General features: G+C 39.5%; 1 protein-coding gene across 4 annotated transcripts in view; it reads right to left on the reverse strand.

The window, feature by feature from the left end:
- Window positions 1-22,081, reverse strand: part of ZRSR2 (zinc finger CCCH-type, RNA binding motif and serine/arginine rich 2) — a 37,441-nt gene that overhangs the window by 7,990 nt on the left and 7,370 nt on the right. For all 4 annotated transcript variants that reach the window (XM_049873383.1, XM_049873382.1, XM_049873384.1 and 1 more), the window contains 5 exons: window positions 12,867-12,975; window positions 10,365-10,451; window positions 7,577-7,615; window positions 6,892-7,010; window positions 816-1,029 (listed from right to left, as the gene is read on the reverse strand). In XM_049873383.1, coding sequence (XP_049729340.1) covers window positions 816-1,029; window positions 6,892-7,010; window positions 7,577-7,615; window positions 10,365-10,451; window positions 12,867-12,975 — 568 coding nt within the window. The remainder of the gene's footprint in view (window positions 1-815; window positions 1,030-6,891; window positions 7,011-7,576; window positions 7,616-10,364; window positions 10,452-12,866; window positions 12,976-22,081) is intronic.

The following is a 22,081-nucleotide window of genomic DNA, read 5'->3' on the forward strand; positions in this document are numbered from 1 at the left end:
TAAATGTTCCTCATAGGTCCAGAAGCTCATGCACCAATGGGTGAAAGTTACAAGCAGGGCCCTGCAACACGGTGAACAACAACCTTAGTACGCGCAGCGGCGTTCCCCTGCAGCTGTAGCTAAGGCTGACTACAGAGGAAGGGGCAGTGCGCACTCCACCATACGCAGTGTCTAAGTGAAGGCTTGGCCACGAGCTGCAGAGAACCTCACGCTGAGAAGCCACACGCTGAAAGAGAGCTGGATCACTGACTGCTAAAAAAAAAAATGAAAGAGCCTTTCCGATCTAACCCATTGCTGTTGAGTGGATTCCGACTCATAGCGGCCCTATAGGACAGAGTAGAACTGTCCCGCAGCGTTTCCAAGGCTGTAAACCATTACAGAAGCAGACTGCCACACCTTTCTCCCACGGAGCGGGTTTGGATTGCCAACCTTTCAGTTAGCAGCTGAACACTTAACCACTCTGTCACCAGGGCTCTAATCTAGACCCTAAACCAAACAAAAAGCCAAACTCATTGCTGTCGAGTCAATTCCAATTCATAGTGACCCTACAGAATCTAGACCCTAGGATTCAGTAACTATCAGACTAGTACATGTTTATGAGTTTACCTAGTATCTACACTGTATCGGCTATGAGGAGGGTGGAAAGGGAGAGAAGAAAGTAATGTTTACTGAGTGCCTGGGTGCCAGACACCAGGTCAGGCACTGAACCACTGCGGGTTCCTCCGCCCAGGTAGATATCACGTGCGCTAGCTGTCTGGTCCCACTGAGTACTTCCATGTGAAGCGAACTAATCCCCTCTGCCCATGCATACCCACCTTGAACTGAATCACTTTCCCCACATTCCTGAACTCAGGGAGCACATCATCATAGAACTCTAGGAACTGCTGGTAGGTTTCCTCTTCACTGTACTCCAGGCTTGCATCAGGGTCGTAGTCATCCATTCTGCATTGCTCCATTCCAAACGTTGTGAACATGCTCTTTATAAGAAGGGTAGGGCTCGATGTGGGGAAACTATGTTTACGTGAACACCTGCATATGAATGGAAAAAAAACAAACCTTGAGTTCAGTAAACAGTTAAAAATTAAACTTAAAAAGCTTGTTGGAAACTTTGAGATAAAGACTCAAGTCATGTACCTGTTTTGACGCAATTGTAAGAGAATAAACCACACTCAGACGTCGAATTTCAATGCTCAAGAAAACTGCTTTAAGACTGACCAATACATTGGCTCTTATTAAAATGTAAAGTTAGAAATTATTTCCAAGTCCACACGTCATTCAGCTGCCTTTTAATGACATTCAGGAAGCCTTATACATATTGAACCATAGGGCAAAAGGGTTTGTTGCCCTGGTAGGCTGTGGTGACAAGCACAAAGACACCAAGTGGGACTCTTCATGGGAAGATGAGGACAACACAATCACGCTTCTATACAAATAGTGTGATCGCAGAATTTCCAGTTAATGGAATATTTTATATTAATTCATACATATATAGCATTTTATAGTTTTCATGGCATTTTTACAATTTTTCCTCTGATCATTGCCACCCGTTAGGACAGCCAGGGCTAGTATTCTCCCCACTTGACAAATAAAGATGCTACGACCTAGAGAAGCACATTTGCCCAAAGTCACCTGGCTGGTAACGGATGGATCCAAGAGATCTGAGTTAACTGGCTAGTGCCTGTTCATTATGTAGTATAATAATCAACATCATTTCATTTTTATTTAATGAATGAGGCTAATTATCATGAAGAGCAATTTTCTTTTCATAGTTTAAACTGGGCCAAGACTGAACTAACCAGGCTGAAGCTGAGTTAATTAAAAGTCCTTTACATGAGTTTCGTTTCTCATTTACTTCTTTCTCTTAAAATGAGAGCAACAGCAACAACTACCAAAAATTATGTGTGTGGCTACATATGTAGGTATATATGCGTATATGTGTGCATGTATAGGTATATCTATAAACCAAACCAAACCCATTGTTGTCAAGTTGATTCAGACTTATGGCATCCCTACAGGACAGAGTAGAATTTCCCCATACAGTTTCCAAGGAGCACCTGGTGGATTCGAACTGCCAACCTTTTGGTTAATAGCTGTAGCTCTTAGCAACTACGCCACCAGGGTTTCCAGACTGCAGGTATATCTATATACATGTGTGTGAGAATATGCATATATATTCGTATAGGGGCACAGTTACAGACACTTCTCAGACATAACTGAACACCTTGCAGGAACGGTTTACTGGGTTTGAAGGCTCAGGATCATAGTCTCGTGGGATAACTCAGTCAACTGTCATAACATAGTTCATAAAGTCTATGTTCTACATTCTAATTTGGTGAATAGTCTCTGGGGTCTTAAAGGCTTGCAAGCGGACATCAAAGATAAAACTGTTGGTCTCTATTCGTCCGGAGCAAAAGAGAAATGAGGAAACAAAAGACTCAGAAGAAACAAGCCTGAACAGGGCTAACTGTCTACACAAACCATGGCCTCATCTACCCTGAGACCAGCAGAACTAGATGGTGCCTGGCTACCACTACTGACCTTTCTGATCAGGGCCATAATAGACGGATCCTGACAGAATGGGAGAAAAATGTAGAAGAGAACTAAAATTCTTAAAAAATCCAGACTTACTGGACTGATTGAGACTAGAAGTCCCCCGAGACTATCGCCCTGAGACGACACCCTTTAGACTTTGAACCAAAACTACTCCTGGAGGTCACCTTTCAAGTAGATAACAGATCGGCTCATAAAATAAACCATCTTACCTGTGAATACTATGCTCCTTTTAAAAATCATCTACATGAGACCAAATGGTCAACATTTACCGTAAAACAAAGATGAGAAGGTACGGGGCCGGGGGCGGGGGTGGTCAGGGAAACTAGATTACTGGAAATGGGACCACTAGAATGAAAATAATGAGAATAGTGACACATTGTGAAAAATGTAACCAATGTCACTGAACAACTTGTCTAAAAAACTGTTAAATGAGAACATAATTTGCTGTGTAAACTTTCACTGAAAACACAATAAAATATTAAATAAATAAATAAAACGAGAAAAAAATTTAGTTCAAGAGTCCAATTAATAAAAAATTTCCTAGTTAGGATTCTCGTTAAAAAATGGCAAAATTTTTTAGAAAAAAAAAATCCACAGAACTTTGGAAGAAAAAAAAATTGAAGAAACATAGGGCAAGTGCTGGGAAAAACAACAGCCCTGAAATGACTAAGTGTTGAACTAGTAAGCACGCTCCATGTCTGCAGCACACATCTAGGTGCTGACTGAGATCCTGCATCCACAAGGCCCAGCACACACCAGGCCTGGTGCAGAAATGTTCAATGTTCATTAATGGGAAATGCTCTCTCTTCCAAATGACCTCCCAGATTATTCAGAGACCTTGTTATAAGAGCCATTTTTCCGTATGTAGCTACCCATAGAAGAAAGAAGGAGGAGTCACCCTGACTGGCAGTGTTAGCAGTGAAGAATTTTACAAGTATGACGCACACACAGAATTAACGAGGAACCAATTTAATGAGGTTAAAATTGCTTCTGGGATGTTCTATCTGAATGACCTTGGCCCTAGTTCCCAGGGTGTCAAATATGCACTTATCAGTTTTGGAACACAGCCAAAGCCCCTGGCTAGGGAAATCCCCACCTGGCCTAGAGATAGCGTATTCAAAAGGCCAGGCCTACAGTTCCTACTGAAAAGTTAGTTAGCTAAGAGAAGTTCTATTTGAGAAGGCAGTTTAAAACAGTGGCACCAAACCTGTGTGGTTATCAGAATTATCTGGGGAGAAGTGACATTTCTCAGGTCCCACTCCAGACCTACTGATCAGACATCAAGGGGTGAGGCCTGGAAACTCATGTTTTCAAAGTCACTCCTCTCTGGCCCTGAAGTCCATCATGTTTTGGAAACCACTGGTTTTGGACCTGCTATTTACCCATTACTTGGACACCTGAATCAGGTCAGAGTGCAGAAAAATAGAGTTGGACGTGACCTTAGTCCAAGGACTGTCAATCAGTGGTGTGACTATTCAAATGCCCCTCAGGTAGAGCTAACCGATGACTCCCCTTTATCTCTTCCTCAAGGGCACACTTCAGATAACCACTACCTACTGATTGGAGAGAGTATTTAAGATGAAGCCTATTTGTTGGCCCTAGTTTTGTCTCTCACAGAATCACCAAGTTCCATATTGAAGTTAGGCTTTAATCATTTATTGAAGGTCTCTAAGAAACAGTCTCGTGAAAATTATGTATGCAACTGTTAAAAAACATCTATCAAAGTTGTTGTCCACTTTCCTACTCAATGTCTCATGGGAGAAACATTTATGATGTGCGGCCAGGAAAAACCTTTGTCTTTCCATAGATACCATTCATTCTTCCTTTTTGGTAAAAACTAGAGAGCTTATTATGTGTCTGAGATCATTAAAAACCAGAGTCAAATGTATTCACATAACCCGCTTTCTCTTCCTCCCCTTGCTTTTGACTTGCTCTATTCTATTTAACTTAGTGCAGTGGATTGTGAGCCTTCTTTAAATTTCTTCTGGAAGTAACGAAGTATAAATAGTCAGACAAATAAGGTTTACCTTTCATCGAGGATTATGTTCAAGAGAAAAATAAAACAAACAGAACTCCCCTCAAATTGGTCTCCAAAAAAGACACCAATTCCAGAAAGATTCTAGAATTGAATTCTGTTCTAATTATAAAAACATATAAGCAAAGAAATGCTCAGATTATAGACATTTCTTTGATGACCTTAACAACGGGCAAGAACAGCTGTGTGGGCTGGAGCAAGTCACTGAGGCTCTCTGAAAAGGGAGACAGTATATTTGTCTGAAGGGATGGTATGGGATTTCATAACTGCTAACAGTCATGGAATTTTCACTTTCAGTCACTTGAACGATGAAAATACTCAAGTCTGTCTCATACTTTAGATTGTTTTAACGCTGAAATTGCATATGTTCACATACTAACTTGACAATTGCTGATATTTACTTGAAATGACTCTCAGGGGTGGGTTTTGAGAGCCTGCCAGTTCACTCCCCTGTCAACTGATTCTCTAAAACTGTTTAGGATACCTCCCTTTCTCTTACTTATGCCTAAAAGAAGAGGAGTCCACAGCCTTAGAACTCAAGGAAATGTTAGGCGTACATCATAAACAAGGAATCACGCAGCTGGAAAATCTTCAACACAATCTGGCTCAGCTACCTACGCAAAAGGGAACTCATAATAAGTCTCAGTTGTCTTTCAAAGGCAATTCACTGTACGTTTTTTTCTTTGGTGGAGGGTGTTTTACTTCAATTACTACTATTTCTTGATGAGATTAAACATACATATGGGCAACCATTCAAAAGGCAGAAAAGGGAATAAGGTCTGTTCTGAGTTCTCAGTTCCTCGACGGGAAGGTTTCACTATTAACCAGAGTCCTGTGAATTCTTTAAGAAATATTCTCGCTAGATCCAATCCCAGTTATAAAATACAAAAAGACTTACAGATCCTGGTTCATGGCTCTCAATCCTGGGGGCACATTAGAAACACCTGGAGACACTTCAAAAATAAGGATGTCCACGTCACAGACATTCTGATTTACTCAATCTGAGGTGGGGTTGGGACATAATTTTTTAAAGTTTTCTAGATGATTCTAATGTGCAACCAGGGTTGAAAACCATTGTTCTCGAAAAATGTAAAAAGGTATGAGGGCTTAAATTACAAAAGAAAAAGAGAAGGCTCATATTTTCAAAGAAAGGGAAAAAAACTCACGGCATGGATAATTTTATGAATTAAGTAAACATGAGACAACATACAGTTTCTCACGAAATACATATGAATTTGTGTATTCATGACACTTTTTAGGATTAACAGGACATTAAGATTATGGTCAGATCTCCTCTTCTATAGAATATATAGGAATAATTACAGTTTGCCTCTGATGGATTCATTTACCATTATAAATTATTTATCTACTTTGAGTTGTTCATTCATAAATGAGCCAAATTATAAAAACCACAAGTTCCTGGTATACAGTAGGTGTTCAAATATTTGCTAAATGAATAAAGAGATCAACATTTAGTTTTCCATGTAAATGTCTTGTTTCAAAAACATTGATCCAAAAGAGATGGGACAAGAAGCGTGTCTCAGAGAAGAACCACCACCACCTCCTCGATAAGATTGATAGGATTTTTAATCCCCATTTTACAGATGAGGGAACTAAGGCACAGAGAGCTTAAGTAACTTGCCCAAACTGACTGCCGCTAAAGTCAGTTTTTGAACCCAGGGGTCAGTTCCTGAATCTGAGCATGTTGCTGTCGTTGGGTGCCGTTGAGTCAATTCCGACTCACAGCAACACCACACAACAGAGTAGAACTGTCCCATAGGGTTTTCTCAGCTGTCATCTTTACAGGAGCAGATCGTCAGGTCTTTTCTTCTGCGGAGCCACTGAGTGGATTCGAACCGCTAACCCTTAGGTTAGCAGCTGAGCACTTAGCCATTATGCCACCGAGTCTGAGCATAGTGACTTAAAATACTTTTCCTCTACCCACTTTGAGCCTGGCCTTCCAAGATATTCCTTGAAGCATGCCAGTGTTTTTAAAGCCTGTTTTGTGAAAGTGTTTGCCATTCAAAAAATAAAGCCAGGCTGCTCCAGTTTCTTGAAATAGCAGAAATAAATGATTTCCCCATCCAAGTTTCCAAGGAGTACGAGAGAGGCACCTGTCAGAGAACTAGGGGAAGCCCACCCAGGGAGGTCCAGCTGCAGAACGACAGGAGTGGTAAGAGCACTGTGGACACTGGATGATGGACATTTCAGACAGAAGCCAGTATGTCTTCCAAGAAAGAGAACTCAAAAACCTCCATTTCTTGATAAACTTAATTCTGACGTGATAAAGCAAAATTACTTACCGATCTCCAAATCTGCAGGCTCCTGTTTTACTGTAGAACGGACAGTATGCTCGATCTTTCTCCATTATTCTTACATCCAAGGGTGGTTCTGGGTTTTGCCATGTGGTACCATTTTCCAACTGTTAAAAATAACCATGACTTTACTGGCAGTGTAAAAATCCATGACAAAAACTTAATGTCTAAAAATGTAGTCAAATATTCATGTCAAAAATAAAAACGGATTCATTTAAGAATGTACACATTTCAGTTGTAACATGCAATCAAGACTGTATGAAAAGTGTTCCGACCCATTTCCCTTGGTTAGGCATCACTACTGCTACCAGGTTTCCTTCTGCCCATCCGTTCTGAAAGGATAGGATTTATTAGGCAAACACCACTGAAAGAACTCAGTTAAACAGCTGTGAATTCAGTTAAACAGCTATTTGGGGGGAATAGCATGTGAGGCTGCTTACAAACACATTAAGGACTACAGGTGAGTCCAGTCCGCAGGGGCGATTCAATGACATTTATTGTTGTTCATCAATAAACTTTTGTTCTTGTTATGTAAGTGGCAGAGCCACAAAAGTGGTTACAGATATCCACAAGTAATCGAAACAGTCTAGCACAAAACTACTACTACTGGAAGTACTGTTTGTAAAAAAACGTGAATGGGTCTCAAATTCTTAATGAAAGGTTTTAGACGTACCTCATTTTCAGCCTGATCCAGCATCTTCTGCACAGCTTCCTACAAATGGTGCAAACATAGGACTAATGAAAACCTGGACGTCATGTAAGTCACAGCTGGTTTCTCTGGTTAAGAATCTCATGTGTAACAACATAGAAACAAAGCTACACATACGAAAGGCTCCAGGTTCTCATTTGTTCTCTACAGCACAGGTCTGCTGAAAAGCTTTCAAAAGATACTTTGCTGAGAAGGTTTATTTAAATAGAAAATTTAATAGCTCACGTTGTAAAATATTTAAAGTATATGCCTAAAATAGTTCCAGTAACGCCAATATTCTGAATATTTGAGCATATATACCTCATTCTAGTTTTTATGATGCAGACGGCACTGGGTCTGGGTTTAGGATTAGTGAATACTATAAAACACAGTGCTAGATGAAGCTAAAATATAACACGGAGAGTAGTAATTATGATTTGTGAGAAACTTCTAACTTTTTGATAAGCCAAAGGAAGTCCTACGATACGACAGGAAATTTGTGGCTAATTGACATTTAAATAAACTTTAAACTATGTTCAATAGAATTCTCTTCCCTAGCCCCTTAAAGCATTACCTAAAAGTCTCATATATGTAGCTGTGTACTTGATAAGTGTTCCTGGTCACCTAAGAGTCCTCTTTAGCTTAACACGCTCAAAATAGAACTTTTGTTCTCTCCTACACCCGCTCACCTAAACGCCCCATCTCAGCAAATGCTGCTGCTGTTTACTTGCCTATTCAAACCCAAAACCTAAGAGCAGGGCTTCAGTTCTCCTTCCTTCCCCACATTCAATCCACCAGCTAGAGTCCTGCCAGCTCTGTCTACACCTACCCCAAATGTATGTGTGTAGCTTTATTAAGCACTCTGCTAATCCAAATCACCATCATCTCCTATCTGCAATAGCAGCTTTCTAACTGGCTGCTGTATTTCCGATCTCGCCTCCTGATTCACTGTTCCCCACCCCGTATTAAAGAATGATGTACTAAATTAGATGAGATCATTCTCTGCTTAAACCCTTCAATGGCTTCCCATTACACTTAGCGTGAGATCCGTGGCCTCAGTCCAGAAGCCCTTTATAGAGCCTGACCCGCCCACCTTCCCAACCTCATTCCCCCTTGGGTTTCGTTTCAGGCACCCTGGCCTTCTTCCAGCTCCATGCTGCAGGACTCTCCTCCGGGCAGGGAAGCCCTCTTCCTGAGATCTCTGCACTCAGGCATCAGCTCACACACCACCTCCTCAAAGAAGTCTCCCTTGACTATGCAATCTTAGGGAAGACTGCCCTGCCCCACCACTCCCATGCCACTCTCTGCTTTTTTTCTATATAGCACTTAATACTACTGGAAACAGCATTTTGCTTACTTATCATCCAGCTCTCTCACCTAGAAAACTAACTCAACGAGAGCAGGGACTGTCTTTCTCACCGCTCTATCTCTATCTACTAGGAAAGTGACAAACACAGCAGAAACACAGATCGTATGTCCCTTTATACGCTTAGAATCTATTTCGTTCTGTCCACTTCTCCTTAGTGGTTCAGAGCTCAGCTGCTAACCAAAAGGTCGGCAGTTCAAATCCACCAGCTGCTCCTTGGAAACCCTATGGGGCAGTTCTACTCTGTTCTATAGGGTCGCTGAGTCGGGATCGACTCGAGGGCAATAGGTTTTATTGTCTCAAGAGACTTACTTTGAAATCCAAGCATTTGAAAGCCTTAGCTTTTACCTGATTCTGGAAAGACCTCAACTGAAGAACACTCTACTGATAAAATCTTTCTCCTGCCAAGTGGCTGTTGACCTTTCGGTTCACAGCTGTGCGCTTTAACCACTGCGTCACCAGGGCTCCCAATTTTATGTTATTCTGACTCAGCAATATTACTGAAAAGATACATCCTGATGAGTCAGTCAAAGAAAGATGAGCTGTGATATCTTTGAAATAAATACACTGCTAAAGAACAGCAGCAAAATGTACCAAATGAATCTTTAAAAAAGAATCCTGGATGTTGTGGAATATATATACATATACCTCGCCAATTTTTTTTATAAATGAACAATCGTGTATTAATTGCAATTGCCTTTAGTAGCCCACGTTAGAAAGACAAGATTTAATAACAAAAACAGTGTTTGTTAAATCTTTGATATTTGAATCCCTAATTTCTCTAAATAAAAAAATTCTTGCTAACACATTATAAATAGTTAAGTCTCTCATGAATAAAATAAATGTGGCAACTATACAAAATATTATTCTCTGAATAAGTCAACCCACATATAACAGAACCTCAGAATAACACCATTTGTTATAGAGTGGCAAACAGTGTAAAGTAGGGCCCAGCCACCTGTATTTGTAAATAAAGTTTTATTGGAACACGGCCACACCCTTTCTTTTACATACTGTCTATGGTTGCTTTCATGCTACAATGACAGAGTATTGGCAACAAAAACTGTATGGACCACAGTGCCTAAAACATTTACTATCTGGACCTTTAGAGAAAAAGCTTCCCAACCACTGGTATAATGGGTATGCTGGGTAAGTTGAAGAAAAACCTTAATTTCAGATAGTCTTATCTGTCATAGCAGGACCCCAAAGAACATCATGAGGAAACTCTAGTGCATGTCAATACTGAAAATACGACTCTTTCTAAAGGAACAAACAAAGCAACAACAAAAGCAAGTAACAAACAAAAAACCCTCAGATGCCTACGGCTTACTCTTCAAACCCATCACCAGCAACATTTGCACTCTAAGAGGATACGCAGTGAGTTTATCCTCCTATGACAGGAATCACCTCTCTTTCTCTCTTCTCCTGTAGTTTCTGCTCCTCCTCTTCTCGCTCCTTTCTCTGTTGTTGTTCCCATTCTTCTTTTAATTTTCTCTTTAAAGGAAATAAAGGAGAAGGAAAGGTAATTTTTTTTTTCAGATTCCCTTTTTAAAAACATTTAACATAGGGGAAAATAAATTAAAAAATTTAAACACATTGGTAAAATGAACATTATCAGTTTCTGAAGTTCAAGATATGTAACTCTTAATTTTTAAATTTCTTACTATGGTGAAATATATGTAGCAAAACATTTCAACCATTTTTATGTGTAAAATTCAGTGCCATTAACTACATTCACCATGTTGTGCAGCAACCATCACTATCTGTTTCTAAATGGTTTCATTACCCTTAACAAAAACTCTGTACCTCTTAAGCAGCGTCCCCCCCCCCATTTCCCCACCCTACCGGCCCCAGGTAACCACTAATGAACTTCGTCTCTATGCATTTGCCTATTCTGTATATATCATATAAAAAAACCCACTGCCATCGAGTCGATTGCGACTCATAACGACCCTCTAGGACAGAGCAGAACTGGTGTTTCCAGGCAGCTGCTGGTGGATTCACACTGCCGACCTTTTGGTTAGCAGCCATAACTCTTAACTGCTACGCTACCAGGGATATATCATACAGGTGGGATCATACAGTATTTGTCCTTCTGTGACTTATTTCACTCAGCATGTTTTCAAGGCTCATAATGTTTTCATGTTGCAGCATGTATTAGGAGTTCATCTCTCTTTATGGCTGAGAAATATTTCACTGTATGTAAGTAACATTTTCTTTATCTATTCATCTGTTGATGGACATTTAGGCTGTTTCTACCTTTTGGCTATTGTGAATAGTGCTGCAATGAACATTGGTGTGCACAGATCTGTTTGCATTCCTGCCTTCAATTGTTTTGGGTGTATACCTAGTGTTGAAGAGGAAAATTAATAACAGACATCTTCCTTTGATTTTAAGGTTTTCTCATCCACAAAACAAAATATTAACCATAGAAAGCCTGTCAGAAACTGCTCTACAGCAATGTAAATTTGTTCTATCCAGCTAGAAAAGGACAGTCAACAAACCATCACTTCCTAATTTAAATCTCAAAAAGGTCTCTTGGCTGCAGGTGTCTTTGATTGGATCCCAAATCATAGCGACCCTATAGGACAGGGTAGAACTGCCCCATAGAGTTTCCAAGAAGCGCCTTGTGGATTCGAACTGCCAACCTTTTGGTTAGCAGACATAGCTCTTAACTGCTACGCCACCAGGGTTTCTGCAGGTGGGTGCAGGGTCAAATTATTGGCAGCCAGGCCAGAAGTAACCTGATATTAGAGGATCTCAGCAAAAAGGGGAACGCAGGGTTCAGTCGATCATGTTAAGATTAGCCAACGGTTGACCTATATTTCTCCCTTCTCTTCTCTTTATAAGCTCCGTTGTACCCAGCTCCTTTGAGCCATTTGCTTTTTCTAGGATCAAAATGGCCTCCTGTATGCTATGGAGCCCTGGTGATGCGGTGGCTGAGAGCTATGGCTACTGACCAAAAGGTCGGCAGTTCAAATCCACCAGGAGCTCCTTGGAAACCCTATGGGGCAGTCCTACACTGTCCTACAGGGTCACTATGAGTTGGAATTGACTCGATGGCAATGTTTTTTTTTTTTTTCTTAAATATGCATATAGAATAAGCCTTATGTTCAAATTTCAGTGAGTTTGGATTATTTTTAACACTAGGAGTAGAACTGCTGAGTCATAAGATAGTTCTGTGTTTAACTTTTTGAGAAACTGCAAAACAGTTTTCCATAGTGGACGTGCCATTTGACAATCCCACCAGCAGTGGATAAGAGTTCCAATTTCTCCACATTCTCTCTAACATTTGTTGTCTTCTGTTTTTCTGATAATAGACACCCTAACAGGAGTGTCTCATGGTGGGTTTGATTTGCATTTCCCTAATTACAGTTTTGGTCTGAGCCCTGGTGGTGCAGTAGTTAAGCATTTGGCTGCTAACCAAAAAGGTCAGCAGTTCGAATCCACCAGCTGCTCCTTGGAAATCCTATGGGGCAGTCCTATTCCATCCTATAGGGTCTCTATGAGTCAGAATTGACTTGGCAGCAATGGGTTTTTAATGATACTTGAGCACCTTTTCAGGTGCCTAATGGCCATTTGTACCATATTTTATGCTAATAATGGGCACGTTCTATGTATGTTTGCCAACCATGAAGGGAGGGTTTCCAAAGCAATATGTAAAAAAAAAAAAAATGCGTAGCATCCCTGTGAAAATATCTTGCAGGGGGAAGATGTAGTTGGCAAAAAAAAAAAAGAAAAAAAATGTAGAAAGCGTGTGTTATTTGTGTAAAAATACAATACAACTTCTTTGCTGAAATGTCTATTCAAGTCCTTTGCCCAACTTTTAATTGGGAAGTTTGTCTTTTTATTGTTGGGCAAGATATGTAACTCTTAATAGTTAATTGGTTAATTAATTTAATACTGTACCTCTAGTTCTTCCTGCCGTTTTCTAGCTGCCGCTTCCTTTTCTTTCTTTATTCGGAATTCTTCTTGAGCCTTCTGCTCTCTCAGCAACCATTCCTGATGTAACTTTTGCCTATCAGCATAATGAAACAGTCGATTAATCAAAAGAAATCGGCATTAATCTACAAACACACACACACGACAGCAAAATGACATGTTTTAAGAATGATTAAAATATCATAAAAGATATCCTCCATAAAAAAAATTAAGTGGGAGTAAAAAAAATGAGAAAATAGAAGTAGAGATCTTAGGAACACTACATTTTGGCAATTATCTTCACAGAGGGTAACACCTTGAAATCACTACTTCTACATTTTATATGTGTGTGTCTGGTATATCTTTGACACAAAAAAAGTGACACTACGATCACAGTAATATTTAGGTTCCAATAAAATGTGTAACAAGTCTTAAAGCAACAATTAGCTTTTCACATTCAGAAAGTATTACTCTTCCTATTCTATGCATGGCTACCCCATGACTGCAGCACTATGAAAACCTTGCATCTTCCGTGAGAAACCTTTGCACTACTAGTCCATATGGTTAAGAGACTCCTGCGATTTGCCCTGGAGTTAATGGTTAATGCACTTGGCTGCTAGCTGAAAGGTTCAAGTCCACCCAGAGGTATCTTGGAAGAAAGTCCTGGCAATTTAGTTCCGAAAAATTAGCCATTGAAAATCCTATGGAGTTTGAGAAGGCACGAAGGGACAGGAACTGGATGAAAGGACACAGGGAACCTGGGATGGAAAGGGGGAGTGTGCTATCACAATTGTGGGAATTGCAAATAATGTCACAAAACAATATGTGCATATAGTTTTGAATAAGAAATTAACTTGAGCTATAAACTTTCATCTAAAGGACAAATTTAAAAAAAAAAACCACGAAGCACAGTTCTACCCTGACGCACGTGGGGTCACCATGAGTCAGGATTACCTCAACAGCAACGGGTGGGTGGTAGGTGATTTGCCCCAAAATACCTAAACTGCTGAAAAAAGGAAAATAAAACTACACTGTGATCATGTCTTTTTTTTTTTAAATAACTTTTATTAAGCTTCAAGTGAACGTTTACAAATCCAATCAGTCTGTCACATATAAGTTTACATACATCTCACTCCCTACTCCCACTTGCTCTCCCCCTCTTAAGTCAGCCCTTTCAGTCTCTCCTTTCTTGACAATTTTGCCGGCTTCCCTCTCTCTCTATCCTCCCATCCCCGCTCCAGACAAGAGTTGCCAACACAATCTCAAGTGTCCACCTGATATAATTAGCTCACTCTTCATCAGCGGCTCTCTCCCACCCGCTGACCAGTCCCTTTCATTTCTGATGAGTTGTCTTCGGGAATGGTTCCTGTCCTGTGTCAACTGAAGGTCTGGGGAGCATGGCCACCGGGATTCCTCCAGTCTCAGTCAGACCATTAAGTTTGGTCTTTTTATGAGAATTTGGGGTCTGCATCCCACTGATCTCCTGTTCCCTCAGGGGTCCTCTGCTATGCTCCCTGTCAGGGCAGTCATCGATTGTGGCCGGGCACCAACTAGTTCTTCTGGTCTCAGGATGACGTAGGTCTCTGGTTCATGTGGCCCTTTCTGTCTCTTGGGCTCTTAGTTGTCATGTGACCTTGGTGTTCTTCATTTTCCTTTGCTCCAGGTGGGTTGAGACCAATTGCTGCATCTTAGATGGCCGCTTGTTAGCATTTAAGACCCCAGACGCCACATTTCAAAGTGGGATGCAGAATGATTTCATAATAGAATTATTTTGCCAATTGACTTAGAAGTCCCCGCAAACCATGTTCCCCAGACCCCCGCACTTGCTCCGCTGACCTTTGAAGCATTCATTTTATCCCGGAAACTTCTTTGCTTTTGGTCCAGTCCAATTGAGCTGACCTTCCATGTATTGAGTGTTGTCTTTCCCTTCACCTAAAGCAGTTCTTATCTACTGATTAATCAATAAAAAGCCCTCTCCCACCCTCCCTCCCTCCCCCCCTCGTAACCACAAAAGTATGTGTTCTTCTCAGGTTTACTATTTCTCAAGATCTTATAATAGTGGTCTTATACAATATTTGTCCTTTTGCCTCTGACTCATTTCGCTCAGCATAATGCCTTCCAGGTTCCTCCATGTTATGAAATGTTTCACAGATTCGTCACTGTTCTTTATCGACGCGTAGTATTCCATTGTGTGAATATACCACAATTTATTTACCCATTCATCCGTTGATGGACACCTTGGTTGCTTCCAGCTTTTTGCTATTGTAAACAGAGCTGCAATAAACATGGGTGTGCATATATCTGTTTGTATGAAGGCTCTTGTATCTCTAGGGTATATTCCTAGGAGTGGGATTTCTGGGTTGTATGGTAGTTCTATTTCTAACTGTTTAAGATAACGCCAGATAGATTTCCAAAGTGGCTGTACCATTTTACATTCCCACCAGCAGTGTATGAGAGTTCCAATCTCTCCGCAGCCTCTCCAACATTTATTATTTTGTGTTTTTTGGATTAATGCCAGCCTTGCTGGTGTGAGATGGAATCTCATCGTAGTTTTAATTTGCATTTCTCTAATGGCTAATGATCGAGAGCATTTTCTCATGTATCTGTTGGCTGCCTGAATATCTTCTTCAGTGAAATGTGTGTTCATATCCTTTGCCCACTTCTTGATTGGGTTGTTTGTCTTTTTGTGGTTGAGTTTTGACAGAATCATGTAGATTTTAGAGATCAGGCGCTGGTCGGAGATGTCATAGCTGAAAATTCTTTCCCAGTCTGTAGGTGGTCTTTTTACGCTTTTGGAGAAGTCTTTAGATGAGCATAGGTGTTTGATTTTTAGGAGCTCCCAGTTATCGGGTTTCTCTTCATCATTTTTGGTAATGTTTTGTATTCTGTTTATACCTTGTATTAGGGCTCCTAGGGTTGTCCCAATTTTTTCTTCCATGATCTTTATTGTTTTAGTCTTTATGTTTAGGTCTTTGATCCACTTGGAGTTAGTTTTTGTGCATGGTGTGAGGTATGGGTCCTGTTTCATTTTTTTGCAAATGGATATCCAGTTATGCCAGCACCATTTGTTAAAAAGGCTATCTTTTCCCCAGTTAATTGACACTGGTCCTTTGTCAAATATCAGCTGCTCATACGTGGATGGATCTATGTCTGGGTTCTCAATTCTGTTCCATTGGTCTATGTGTCTGTTGTTGTACCAATACCAGGCTGTTTTGACTACTGTGGCTGTGTAATAGGTTCTGAAGTCAGGTAAGGTGAGGCCTCCCACTTTCTTCTTCTTTTTCAGTAGTGCTTTGCTTATCCGGAGCTTCTTTCCCTTCCATATGAAATTGGTGATTTGTTTCTCTATCCCCTTAAAATATGACATTGGAATTTGGATTGGAAGTGCATTAAATGTATAGATGGCTTTTGGTAGAATAGACATTTTTACTATGTTAAGTCTTCCTATCCATGAGCAGGGTATGTTTTTCCACTTAAGTATGTCCTTTTGAATTTCTTGTAGTAGAGCTTTGTAGTTTTCTTTGTATAGGTCTTTTACATCTTTGGTAAGATTTATTCCTAAGTATCTTATCTTCTTGGGGGCTACTGTGAATGGTATTGATTTGGTTATTTCCTCTTCGGTGTTCTTTTTGTTGATGTAGAGGAATCCAAGTGATTTTTGTATGTTTATTTTATAACCTGAGACTCTGCCAAACTCTTCTATTAGTTTCAGTAGTTTTCTGGAGGATTCCTTAGGGTTTTCTGTGTATATAATCATGTCATCTGCAAATAGTGATAACTTTACTTCTTCCTTGCCAATCCGGATACCTTTTATTTCTTTGTCTAGCCTAATTGCCCTGGCTAAGACTTCCAACACGATGTTGAATAAGAGCTGTGATAAAGGGCATCCTTTTCTGGTTCCCGTTCTCAAGGGAAATGCTTTCAGGTTCTCTCCATTTAGAGTGATATTGGCTGTTGGCTTTGCATAGATGCCCTTTATTATGTTGAGGAATTTTCCTTCAATTCCTATTTTGGTAAGAGTTTTTATCATGAATGGGTGTTGGACTTTGTCAAATGCCTTTTCTGCATCAATTGATAAGATCATGTGGTTTTTGTCTTTTGTTTTATTTATGTGATGGATTACATTAATGGTTTTTCTGATATTAAACCAGCCTTGCATACCTGGTATAAATCCCACTTGATCAGGGTGAATTATTTTTTTGATGTGTTGTTGGATTCTATTGGCTAGAATTTTGTTGAGGATTTTTGCATCTATGTTCATGAGGGATACAGGTCGGTAATTTTCTTTTTTTGTAATGTCTTTACCTGGTTTTGGTATCAGGGAGATGGTGGCTTCATAGAATGAGTTGGGTAGTATTCCGTCATTTTCTATGCTTTGGAATACCTTCAGAAGTAGTGGTGTTAACTCTTCTCTGAAAGTTTGGTAGAACTCTGAAGTGAAGCCGTCCGGGCCAGGGCTTTTTTTTGTTGGGAGTTTTTTGATTACCGTTTCAATCTCTTTTTTTGTTATGGGTCTATTTAGTTGTTCTACTTCTGAATGTGTTAGTTTAGGTAGGTAGTGTTTTTCCAGGAATTCATCCATTTCTTCTAGGTTTTCAAATTTGTTAGAGTACAATTTTTCATAATAATCTGAAATGATTCTTTTAATTTCATTTGGTTCTGTTGTGATGTGGTCCTTCTCATTTCTTATTCGAGTTATTTGTTTCCTTTCCTGTATTTCTTTAGTCAGTCTAGCCAATGGTTTATCAATTTTGTTAATTTTTTCAAAGAACCAGCTTTTGGCTTTGTTAATTCTTTCAATTGTTTTTCTGTTCTCTAATTCATTTAGTTCAGCTCTAATTTTTATTATTTGTTTTCTTCTGGTGCCTGATGGATTCTTTTGTTGCTCAGTTTCTATTTGTTCAAGTTGTAGGGACAGTTCTCTGCTTTTGGCTCTTTCTTCTTTTTGTATGTGTGCATTTATGGATATAAATTGGCCTCTGAGCACTGCTTTTGCTGTGTCCCAGAGGTTTTGATAGGAAGTATTTTCATTCTCGTTGCATTCTATGAATTTCCTTATTCCCTCCTTGATGTCTTCTATAACCCAGTCTTTTTTCAGGAGGGTGTTGTTCATTTTCCAAGTATTTGATTTCTTTTTCCTAGTTTTTCTGTTATTGATCTCTAGTTTTATTGCCTTGTGGTCTGAGAAGATGCTTTGTAATATTTCGATGTTTTGGATTCTGCAAAGGTTTGTTTTATGACCTAATATGTGGTCTATTCTAGAGAATGTTCCATGTGCGCTAGAAAAAAAAGTATACTTTGCAGCAGTTGGGTGGAGAGTTCTGTATAAGTCAATGAGGTCAAGTTGGTTGATTGTTGTAATTAGGTCTTCCGTGTCTCTATTAAGCTTCTTACTGGATGTCCTGTCCTTCTCCGAAAGTGGTGTGTTGAAGTCTCCTACTATAATTGTGGAGGTATCTATCTCGCTTTTCAATTCTGTTAAAATTTGATTTATGTATCTTGCAGCCCTGTCATTGGGTGCATAAATATTTAATATGGTTATGTCTTCCTGATCAATTGTCCCTTTTATCATTATATAGTGTCCTTCTTTATCCTTTGTGGTGGATTTAAGTCTAAAGTCTATTTTGTCAGAAATTAATATTGCTACTCCTCTTCTTTTTTGCTTATTGTTTGCTTGATATACTTTTTTCCATCCTTTGAGTTTTAGTTTGTTTGTGTCTCTAAGTCTAAGGTGTGTCTCTTGTAGGCAGCATATAGATGGATCGTGTTTCTTTATCCAGTCTGTGACTCTCTGTCTCTTTATTTGTGCATTTAGTCCATTTACATTCAGGGTAATTATAGATAAATAAGTTTTTAGTGCTGTCATTTTGATGCCTTTTTATGTGTGTTGTTGACAATTTCATTTTTCCACATACTTTTTTGTGCTGAGGCGTTTTTCTCAGTAAATTGTGAGATCCTCATTTTCATAGTGCTTGACTTTATGTTAGTTGAGTCGTTACGTTTTTCTTGGTTTTTATCTTGAGTTATAGAGTTGTTATACCTTTTTGTGGTTACCTTATTATTTACCCCTATTTTTCTAAGTAAAAACCTAACTTGTATCCTTCTATATCGCCTTGTATCACTCTCCATATGGCAGTTCAATGCCTCCTGTATTTAGTCCCTCTTTTTGATTATTGTGATCTTTTACCTATTGACTTCCATGATTCCCTGTTATGTGTATTTTTTTTTTTAATTAATCTTAATTTGTTTGTTTTTGTGATTTCCCTATTTGAGTTGATATCAGGACGTTCTGTTTTGTGACCTTGTGTTGTGCTGATATCTGATATTATTGGTTCTCTGACCAAACAATATCCTTTAGTATTTCTTGTAGCTTTGGTTTGGTTTTTGCAAATTCTCTAAACTTGTGTTTGTCTGTAAATATCTTAATTTCGCCTTCATATTTCAGAGAGAGTTTTGCTGGATATATGATCCTTGGCTTGCAGTGTTTCTCCTTCAGTGTTCTGTATATGTCGTCCCATTCCCTTCTTGCCTGCATGGTTTCTGCTGAGTAGTCAGAACATATTCTTATTGATTCTCCCTTGAAGGAAACCTTTCTTTTCTCCCTGGCTGCTTTTAAAATTTTCTGTTTATCTTTGGTTTTGGTGAGTTTGATGATAATATGTCTTGGTGTTTTTCTTTTGGGATCAATCTTAAATGGGGTTCGATGAGCATCTTGGATAGATATCCTTTCGTCTTTCATGATGTCAGGGAAGTTTTCTGTCAGGAGTTCTTCAACTATTTTCTCTGTGGTTTCTGTCCCCCCTCCCTGTTCTGGGGCTCCAATCACCCGCAGGTTATCCTTCTTGATAGAAAAAAAAAAAAAAAAAGAGTCCCACATAATTCTTAGGGTTTCTTCATTTTTTTTAATTCTTTTATCCGATTTTTTTTCAGCTATGTTGGTGTTGATTCCCTGGTCCTCCAGATGTCCCAGTCTGCATTCTAATTGCTCGAGTCTGCTCCTCTGACTTCCTAGTGCGTTGTCTAGTTCTGTTATTTTATTGTTAATCTTTTGGATTTCTACATGTTGTCTCTCTATGGATTCTTGCAACTTATTAATTTTTCCACTATGTTCTTGAATAATCTTTTTGAGTTCTTCAACAGTTTCATCAGTGTGTTCCTTGACTTTTTCTGCAGTTATCCTAATTTCATTTGTGATATCATTAAGCATTCTGTAAATTAGTTTTTTATATTCTGTATCTGATAATTCCAAGATTGTATCTTCATTTGGGAAAGATTTTGATTTTTTTGTTTGGGGGGTTGGAGAAGCTGTCATGGTCTGCTTCTTTAAGTGGTTTGATATGGATTGTTGTCTCCGAGCCATCACTGGGAAACTAGTTTTTCCAGAAAATCGGCTGCATCCAGTCCAAATCCCTGCGGGACGGTTCCCCGGCTCGGACGCTGCTCTTTCTGCTCCAACACGAGTCACTGCCTCCCGGGGACTTCTCCTACCGGCTGCATCCCACGCCGCCCGTGGAACCGGCTGGTCCCCCTCCCGGGGTTAGTTCAGGGGCGTGGAGCAGCTCTCTGTGCTTGTGCCGTACCTGACTGGTACGCTGGCTCCAGGCTCTGGAAACAATCGCTGCTTCCCTGTATTAGTTCGTTCTCCGTCTCTAAATCTGTGTTTGTTGTTCAGGGTTCGTAGATTGTTATGTACGTGATCGATTCACTTGTTTTTCCGTGTCTTTGTTGTAAGAGGGATCCGAGGTAGCGTCTGCCTAGTCTGCCATCTTGGCTCTGCCGATCATGTCTTTTAAAATAAAGAATACTACAGGCTTTAAGAAAAGATGGTAAGAAGTTATAAAAATAAATTAGTGGGTGTCTATTTTTTTAAATGACCAATTTAAAACATAATTATAAAGAGTATAAAACATTACTCTTTATAACTGGTCATTTAAAAAAAAAAAAAAGAGGAGTCCTAGTGGTGTAATGGTTAAGTGTTTACTTGGCTGCTAACCAAAAGGCTGGTGGTTCAAATCCATCCAGCAGCTCCACAGGAGAAAGACGTAGTGATCTGCTCCCATAAAGATTACAGCCTAGATAACCTCATGGGGCTCTGTCACACAGGGTCACTATGAGTTAGAATATGACTGATAGCACCCAACAACAACATTACTAAAATGGCAAGTGTTTCAGACATTCATAACAGTTTCTAACTTAAAGATGGGTTATATTTCAGGTTTATATGCCAACCTGATATTCAGAACCTAGGCTGCATTTTCTCACTGAATTTGTAAAAGGGAAATATATGAGAAATTGTTCTAAATTACCTCAGCAACATTAGGAATTAAATAGGGCTTTACGTTTAGCCTGGGGACCTAAACAGAACTTTAAATATTCTATGGGAAAATATATTCAATTTCCACCTACAGTTTCCAGCAACGCAGCTTTCAGCCATGGTAGAAGCTAGCTTATTGTGTGTGTCACATGCATGCGCCAGGTATGGGGTAGGTATAGATCTTTCAGTGGGCAGAGCTCTGATTTATGAATCCTTTGAGGAACATATTAATTGTATAGAAACTGAACCAAAATGGTATATACCTTAAGACCACAAAAAGTAAAACATTCCAAACTTTACAATTTAATAACTTCAATATCCTACACATCTGCTTTAAAATAGTATATAAAGTCATACAGTACTTTCACATAATGAACTTTCCCGTTTTTCGACAAGAACTCAAGTAGTGCGCAACTAGTGTAGGAATACATGAAGATGAAAGGGACACAGAGGCATTGTACTGTGCTTTAAAAGAATCATTTCAAATAAATGGGGAAACAAATAAAAATCACTTTTCTATTTTATCCCCTCTCTCTCATCTTTACCACAAGGGAAACCTACAGTAAGTGCAACCAGAGCTGTTACAGCGCCTCCTACCTCTACCAATCACACACCACCTTGTGGAATCTTCACAATTCTATGAGGTAGCTACTATGATTGCTTTTTTACTCCAGATTAAAGATAAGGACACTGACATTTAGAGAGATTAAGACACTTGAGCACACTTGGACAGCTAGTAAGTAGCAGAGGCAGAACGGGAACTGAGGGCCAGTTGAATCCAACTCCATGTTCTCCAACACAACCACATTAAAAACACCACCACCACCACCCTGGAAAATATTAAGAGAAAAACTACCAGAGTATTTTCATCATCTTGGGATGGGGGAGG

Source organism: Elephas maximus, chromosome X (genome assembly GCF_024166365.1).
Source record: "Elephas maximus indicus isolate mEleMax1 chromosome X, mEleMax1 primary haplotype, whole genome shotgun sequence".
NCBI lineage: Eukaryota > Metazoa > Chordata > Mammalia > Proboscidea > Elephantidae > Elephas > Elephas maximus.